The sequence below is a fragment of the Poecilia latipinna genome, unplaced genomic scaffold, assembly GCF_001443285.1.
Source record: "Poecilia latipinna isolate Pla-1442-1.1 unplaced genomic scaffold, P_latipinna-1.0 Scaffold348, whole genome shotgun sequence".
Classification (NCBI taxonomy): domain Eukaryota; kingdom Metazoa; phylum Chordata; class Actinopteri; order Cyprinodontiformes; family Poeciliidae; genus Poecilia; species Poecilia latipinna.
This window is the reverse complement of record NW_015112964.1, coordinates 313,752-321,882: the sequence shown is the minus strand read 5'-3', so window position 1 is coordinate 321,882 and position 8,131 is coordinate 313,752. Positions and strand designations below refer to the sequence as shown.

Below are 8,131 nucleotides of genomic sequence, written 5' to 3'. Positions count from 1 at the left end.
GTCAGCGGGGCGAACGCCCCCCGGCTCGTTGTCACACTGACCCCGACGATCCGGGACAGACGCGCTGCCCCGCCGGCCTCCACCAGGACGCACTGGCCGGGCCGGGCGGCGCCGGCATAGGCGGCCCGCAGCTGGCTGGCCGCCGGCGCCGCACCCTCGGAGCAGTTCCTACCTGACAAGAACAGCAGGTGGGCGGCAGTGAGGGCGAGTCGTTGCCCGGCCGCAGTCTGCAGGCTAACAAAGAGCCGCGGCGTGTCCGGGTCCCGGTCCAGGAAGGTCATGACCTCGCTGAAGACCAGGCCGCTGTTCACCAAGGCCAGGACCCGGTCCCCGGGCTGCAGCGCTCTCATGGACCTCCGGGTGCCGCCCTCCAACATCACCGAGGCGTTTCCAGGGAAACAGCCGCCTGCCTTGGCCGCCATGGAGTGATCTGAGGACGGACAGAGAGACGGAGGCAGACTGTGAGGACAAGACGTCTTCTGATCAATAACTGTTCAGATATGATAGAAATCATCCTACTGGACCCAATAACTGATCTATAAATATTAATAAATGTCTCCATTTCCTCCAATTGGTGATTTTACAACCAGAACAGGAAACACTGAATATCATAACAGGAAATTATGTTTATAACCCAAATCAGGAAATATTGGTAATATTAGCTGATTATATGTTGGTGATTTTCTCATTTTCACCTGAACTTCAGAAATAATATGAAATCATTTAACAAGAAGCAAAAAGATTAATCTGAAGCTAATGCTAACCCAGCTAATGCTAACCAAGCTAATGCTAATTAAGCTGATGCTAACCCAGCTAATGCTAACTAGCTGAAACAGTTCAGCTGAATCAGTATATTCAAAGCAAAGTGGATCAATGATCCAGATTCAACCAGTTCAGAACCAGAGCTCCCATCATATGGTCTCCATGGCAACTCAAACTTCATCGTTGCTCAAAGTCCTTCATTATGAGGGAGGGACGGCCCATCTGACCCAACCATGATGCTGCCACAGACCAGTGAATGCACCACCGAATGGACCAGTGGCCAGTGAACGCATCGTCCTGCTGCTTGTTTTGAACTTGGCACAGAGGAAACCTTTAATGGCCGACAGAGTCATGGATTTTAGTTTAACCTTCAAACTTCCTCTGGTCTCCCAGCAACCAGCACAGCCAAGCCTTCAGGTACAATTTGGAGGTGTTTGTGCTTCTGGAAGTGACTGTTCTCGTAAGGCCCTGAATGTCTCACTGCTGCCTTCAGGTGACATTGGCTCGGCTAAATCCAGAGAACAACATGGCCTAATCCAGACTGGTGTGGTCCAGTCCAGAACCAACAACCAGAACCGGAAACCAGAAAAAATTTAAAACTTCTGAAACAAAAATTTGCAAAAGCTAAACTAAGCAGCCAGAGAGAGCAGTTTATTATCATTAATATCATTATTGTCGTTAGTACAGTATATATACAGTTTTATCTCAGCCTCCTTGTTCAGATTTATCCAGACTCCTTCAGGTTTTTTCTCCTGATCTAAATCAGTCTTGGTGCTTTGTCGCCCTCTGGTGGTGAGGTCATGTAAGTCACTGACCTCGTTTTAAAGGGAAAACGGAATGAAAATGAAAGATACCAACTTGATAGTTTCCCTTGTGATCAGGTCAGGGACTGGGCCCTCGCCACCCGCTCTGGGGGAGAAACAGGAGGAAGAGGAGGGAGAGAGAAAGAGGAGGGAGTAGGAGGGAGAAGAAGGAAATGTCTGTTACCATCAGAGGAAAAACTGGCTGACTTTACGTTTCCTGAATGGGCGGGTAGAGTTTAGGCTGGAGGGATTACTTCCTGCTGGAGGGATTACTTCCTGCTGGAGGGATTACTTCCTGCTGCAGGGATTACTTCCCGCTGGAGGGATTCCTTCCCGCTGGAGGGATTACTTCCCGCTGCAGGGATTACTTCCCGCTGCAGGGATTACTTCCTGCTGGAGGGATTACTTCCTGCTGCATCAGTTCCTGAAACTGGGTGAGTTTCTCAGTAAAAACCTAAAGATAAACCTGAGTTGTTTCCACAGGACCGAACCAACAGGACCGACCCAACAGAACTGACCCGTCCTCCACCCAGAAACTCCCTCATGTTTCCCAGGACGTCTCCATTCAGAAACCAGATCAGCCGAAGGCGGGTCAGCGCATCACTGTGAGGTCTCAGTGAGGTCACAGTGAGGTCACAATGAGGTCACCGTGAGGTCTCAGTGGGGTCACAATAGGGTCATGGCAGGGTCACAGTGGGGTCATACTGGGGTCACGGCGGTGGCCCACCTGACTTGACGCTGCAGTGGACGTGCGCCCGGGACTCGTAGTGGACCCAATCGAAGCCGGCCTCCACCGCCAGCCGGGCCAGCATGGCGTACTTGTGGCGGTCACGGTCGGACGTAGTAACGTCAACGGCCCGGCCCTCGTAGTGCAGCGAGCTGGACGAGTGGTGGCCGTCCTCGTCCCAGCCCTCGGTGACCCGCAGCCGGACCCCGGGCCAGTGGTTCATCACCGAGATGGCCAGAGAGTTCAGCTTGTCCTTGCAGCGCTGCAGAGCAGAGAGACGGAGCATTTAGCCAGGCGCTAACAGGTTAGAGGTTAAAGATAAAGGGTGAGGATGAGGCGTCTCGACTTATGGAAACATCAGATTCTGACATTTTGTTCTCAAAGTTCTGATTTAGATCAGAGATAAAAGATGGACTGTTCCTTTAAACTGAGGGTGATGATGATGATGATAATGGACTCCACCTGATTGGTTCTCTTTAACGAGAAAACTTCAGTTTATAATTTCAGTTTATAATAACAATAATCACTTTTCACATTTCATCTGATGTCATATTTAAAGAGTAACCACCTGATGGTCACCCTGGTAACCACCTGTTGGTCACCCTGGTAACCGCCTGTTGGCCGCCCTGGTAACCGCCTGATGAACAGCAGGGCTCGAGTAAAGCAGGTTTGGACTATACCATTCCTGATGAGTTTATTTCAGATGATTTTCGTTGAAACAGAAACAATCCCATAATAATCACCTGCTGCTCTGACCTGGTTACCATGGAAACACTGTTAACGGAAAGGTCTTTCATTCATCACCCTGAAGCTAAACTTTGATTCTCTGATTTGTTCTCAGGTGTAGTTTATCCAGATCAGCAAATCTATAGAGCTGCAGCTAGGAGTGGTGTTACGGGGGCCCATCGGGGACCCTGGGGGCCATCAAACCTCAGAGCCAGGCCTGTTCAGCAAACTGACTGTGAGTGATTAACTGATGACGTCATTACACTGATACATTTGATCAGAAATCTGAATAGAAAAAAAAATTTATTAAAAATTTTTGTTGGATTTTATTGAGTTTTTATTTGTTTCCTTTATTGAATTTTTTTCTTCCTTAGTTTTTTTTTACATGTTATATTACGTTTAAATAAAGTCAATTTAACAAACTTCTTTTGATTATAGAAACAAGGTAACATGTTTTAAAGTTTTTCTGTTTTCAGTGTTTCTAAACATTTGAGGTTTGCATGATGTGTTTTCGGTCCCGCAGCATCTAATTAATGCGGTTCTGCTGATAAACTCGAGCCGTGTCCGTGAGGCGTCCCTCAGCGTCCCTCGTTCGGGCATCGGACCGCATGAAACCCTATAAAAGTCTCTTCCAGGCTGCCGGGAGAGAACAGCTGCGGCTGCGCTGCTCTGGAGGTTCTGGCGCACCAATTGCGCCACTTCCGCATAAACACACGCAGAGAAGGAGAAGGAGAAAAGATTAAATGTTTAAATAATCTGAAAGAGACGCGCTTTGTCCAACAGGACCAGAAATGAAACAAATTTAACAGAAAGTTTTTCATTTCCGTTACAAATATAATCAAATCAGCTGAACAGTTTTTACAGTGAGGCGCCCAGGAACGGATCAGCTAAATGCATCAGAGGGGCCACAATGAAGGCCGGGGCCAGGAACAGGCTGTTTTCACCAACACACACCGGAGGAGCAGCGGGACAAACGGGACGCTGTCTGCGGACCGGAGGGTTCAGTCTGCATTCATCAATCTGACTGAAACAAATTCATTTGATTTAAAATCGGATTTATCTAATCGATAACAAAACAAGTTTCAAAGAAAACTCTGTGACTTTAAAATCGGATCGAATCGAATCAGTTCAATCGGATCAATCGGTTCAGTCTTTGATCTACAGCTGCAGCCTCCCCCGCGTGGGTTTGTGGATATCCGGCAGTGGCCACCGAAAGTTGATATTATTAACGGGTTTTCCAGCGGAAGTTGGCAGCCCAATAAATCCCACGTCAATGCTAACGTCATAAACATCGCGGGAGGTAGGCCCACCGGCGGCTGCTGCGGCTGAGGGCGGGAACGCGCGTGACCAGGTGATCCACCTGAACAAGCTGCTGCTGCGTAGACTACCACACTACCAGACCCACTCTGCTACCCACGAGCTACCGAATGTCTGCGGACTTCGACTAGGCCGAACCTGCGTCATGAGGCGGTCCGCCCCGGTGTTCTCCTCGTCCTTGAAGATGATGTCCGGGTTGTAGTTGGGGCTCAGCTCCTTGAAGCGCTCCGAGCCGCGGCTGATCTTCCCCTCCGCCTTGCCGCTGGCGCCCAGGGTCTGCTCCGCCACGTTGGGGCTGAACTGCTTCAGGACCAGTGGCACCAGCTTCCGGGGGCCCCGCCGCCGGCCGTGGCCCTTCCCCGGCCCGCAGGCCAGGCCGGCCGGCGGCAGCAGCAGCGCGCAGCCCGCCAGACAGGCCAGCAGCGCGGGGAGCCGCATCCCGCCGAAGAGACTGCTTCAGCTCCGCCCGGCGTCCCGCTGCGCTGTCAGACTGGAGGTGCCGTGGAGGAACTCATGGCGCCCCGAGGGGGAGCAGCGGGGACCAGTAGGAACCAGTCAGGATCAGAGAGACCACTAAGGACCAGTGGAAACCTGTGGAGACCAGCAGCGGGGACCGGAGAGCCGCTCGGTGCGTAAAGGTGTCCAATGCGCCGCAGCGCAGCCAGAGGCAGCAACAGGTGAGGGCGGGCTGAAAGCTGCGGCCGCGGAGCCGCGGCGCGCCGCCGCCTGTCCGGCCGGCAGGTAGAGAGTCCCGCAGCAGACGGTGAGTCCCGCAGCGCGGCGGGTCTTCGGGTCTCCTGGTGCCCCAGCTGCTGCGGCTCAGTGGGAATGGAGAGCTGCCGCTGCGCTGCGGGCCAAATGAGGAGGAGGACCGCGCCCTGCGGGACCTGCGGGACCGGCCCTCTGCCCGCCGACCACTCCCCCTGCCCCCGCCTGGCAGCGCACGCACTGAACCAGGTGACCCGGCTGGTAAATAATTATAATCCATGATAATAATTCATGTTTCTGTTTGTATCCTAAACTCTAGAAGTGGAACATAGATCAGATTTCCAGATGTTGATCTAGAAATGTTTTCTATCCTTCCGCTGGGCACCCTGGGCAGAGAGCCACGATCTGATGCTGGGCGCCTAAACTTTCCTCAGCATGCAGAAACTTAATGAAGACTTCATTTCCCAGAATACCCTGCGTCAGTGAGGAAGAGGAGGACAAAGAGGCGCTGACGATGTAAACTTTATTGATACAAAGATAAAATTGAAAAATCTGATAAAACTTCAGAAGCTTAAAACTCTCTGAGCCAATCAGATGCTGCGACCGAGTCACTTCCTGTCTGTCATCGGAACAGGCCCACTTTCTTCTTCTTTGGTTTGGAGGACTGTCGCTCTGCAGGGCGAGTCGCGCCGACAGCCGGAGCCTGAAGAACAGAAACGTGCTTTCAGACACATTCAAACTTTTCAGAACTTTTTCTTCAGAATAAAACGAGTTTATGGATTTTATCAGCAGCTTTTCAGAATTTCACACCAAATACATCTGAAAAGTGTGGCCTGCTGCTGCTGTTGGCAGGTTTGAATGTTTCAGCTTCAGTCGGATGGAAGAAAAATGTCTGGGATTGTCTGCTGTGTTTCTTCCTGTTCTCAGTTCTCCTGAAGCTGGATGAGATGCAGACGTACCCTGACCTGCGCCGCACCACCGGGTCCAACTGGGGTGCCGGGGTTCTGATCAACCGGGCCGCTGGGGTTCTGGTTCTCTGGGTCGCCTCCATCAGGTCCAATCACTGGCAGGCAGATAAAACAGGAAGTGTTTAATTAGAGACGCTCTCATTGACTTACTGGTTCAAATACAGCTTTCACACATTTAGACTCGATTTAATCTGATATGATCAGATGATCATCAGCAAACTGAGTTTCTGTCCATGTAGCCTGATGTCTGCTGCTTGTTCCTCCAGTCGGTCTGTTTCTGGTTCTGGTTCAGACTCACCTGTAGTCTGTGCTGGTGGTTCTGGTTCTGGTGGTTCTGTCCGGTCTGGGTCACCATGGGTCTCCTGGGGTCGTCTGCGTTTGTGCAGTGCGGCGCGGCGAGCTGTGACGGCGGAGTAGAGCTGCTGTAGGTCGGCGTTGAATCCCGGAGTGTCGGACGGATCCGACCTCAGCACAGGAAGGTTCTGGAGAGAAGCCGAGTCCGGATCAGCAAGGATCCAGAACCTTCAGAGTTTTTAATAGAGTCAAAGGAAAATTTCTCACCAAAAACTGGAACTACTCATGAGGCTGAACATTTCTGTTTGAGGTTTTAATGATGAATCTTTTTAAAAACTTTGTTTTTTATTATTTTTTTTACATTTATAATCCCCATATTTATGTCTTTATAAATCTGCAGTTCGGTTCCTTCCTGGGATCGGACCCAGAATCCTGCAGCACCTCTGAGGCATGACACAGGAAGTAATGTCATCAGCCTCTCATCACAGGTCAGGATGCGACCAGCAGCAGGAAGTGATGCGGCGAGCTCCTGCGGCGTTTAGCCGCTGCTATTTTCTCTGCTAAGGAGACAAACTGTCAGAATTAGCTGGGTAAATATTGACCCCCTCCTCCCCCGGGTCAGTGGGGGGTTAGGGTGGGGGCAATGGGGGATTGGGTGGGGTAAGGGGGCAGTGGGGGATAGGGTTGGGTAAGGGGGTTGCTCTCTGCGGTCAGACTCCAGGTTGCTCATTGATTTATTTTTGTTATGTGTTGGTTTAAATATCGTAAAAATAAATGTGGCTGCGGCGCGTCGCACAGAGGAGCCAATGTGGCAGAAAGCAGCAGAAAGCCCCCCTTATTCTGCCCTAATGCCCCTCGGGGGTCTGGCTGCACACCGCCTCACTTCACCTGAACCGGCGGCGCTAAAATCTCCATGGAGCTCTCCTGACCCGTACGGAAGCCCATTAGTGCCACTGGCAGGATATATGAGCTTCTGGCCTATTTAAAGCCCTGGATTCATCTAGAAGTCTGACTCCTCTGGTCTGTCTGATCTGCTGGGGATCCAGAGTGCATTCCTGTTTCTTTACAGCAGAAATCATGTTAACTAAACAAACAGCAAACAGTTTCACTTCCTGGTTCACCAACAGGGTCACCTGCAGTGACTTTGAGCTGTCAGCAGGGGCAGCACTCTGACGGTTGGTCAGGCTCTCCTGCGTTGCCATTGATCCCAATTTACCTTTAGCCCTAAACCCTCTGTGAGCCAGCTGACCCGAACCCAAATGACCAGGAAGGAGTCCTTGGTCAGCTGTTGCTACGGCAATGTCTGAAAGCAGAGATGATAACCTGCAGGCATTTCTGCTGAGGTATCAGACGATGCTTCTGCTCCTAGCAGGAATAGGCTTCCATACCTGGCTGGAACGAACGAAGTGAGGAGCAGCTCACCTGGTGGCCACGCCCCCAGCGTTTTGTCTCGTTTTGGTTCCGTCTCACCATTCGGTCTCGTTGTTGTTCCGTCTTAAAGTTCTGTCTCGTTTTGGTTCCGTCTCAACGTTCAGTCTCGTTTCGGTTCCGTCTCACCGTTCTGTCTCGTTTCGGTTCCGTCTCACCGTTCTGTCTCGTTTCGGTTCCGTCTCAACGTTCGGTCTCGTTTCGGTTCCGTCTCAACGTTCGGTCTCGTTTTGGTTCCGTCTCAACGTTCGGTCTCGTTTTGGTTCCGTCTCAACGTTCTGTCTCGTTTTGGTTCCGTCTCAACGTTCTGTCTCGTTGTTGTTCCGTCTCAACGTTCGGTCTCGTTTCGGTTCCGTCTCACCGTTCAGTCTTGTTTCGGTTCCGTCTCAGCGTTCTGT

At 51.3% G+C, this 8,131-nt stretch overlaps 2 protein-coding genes across 5 annotated transcripts in view; both read right to left on the bottom strand.

Annotated features, from left to right (window-relative positions):
* The window catches only part of LOC106949517 (Indian hedgehog signaling molecule), a 9,925-nt gene extending 4,717 nt beyond the window's left edge, over window positions 1-5,208 (bottom strand). Inside the window, exons 1-2 of the mRNA XM_015035796.1 lie at window positions 4,474-5,208; window positions 2,293-2,554 (exon numbers count right to left, since the gene is read on the bottom strand). Of these exons, the coding sequence (XP_014891282.1) occupies window positions 2,293-2,554; window positions 4,474-4,773 (562 nt within the window). The 5' untranslated portion in view covers window positions 4,774-5,208. The remainder of the gene's footprint in view (window positions 1-2,292; window positions 2,555-4,473) is intronic.
* Window positions 5,209-5,546: 338 nt separating this feature from the next.
* nhej1 (nonhomologous end-joining factor 1) overlaps window positions 5,547-8,131 on the bottom strand; it is a 12,809-nt gene continuing 10,224 nt past the window's right edge. For 3 of the 4 annotated variants that reach the window (XM_015035792.1, XM_015035793.1, XM_015035794.1), the window contains exons 6-8: window positions 6,310-6,493; window positions 6,003-6,106; window positions 5,547-5,746 (exon numbers count right to left, since the gene is read on the bottom strand). In XM_015035792.1, the coding sequence (XP_014891278.1) occupies window positions 5,666-5,746; window positions 6,003-6,106; window positions 6,310-6,493 (369 nt within the window). In that variant the 3' untranslated portion in view covers window positions 5,547-5,665. The remainder of the gene's footprint in view (window positions 5,747-6,002; window positions 6,107-6,309; window positions 6,494-8,131) is intronic. The other variant, XM_015035795.1, reaches the window with a different exon arrangement.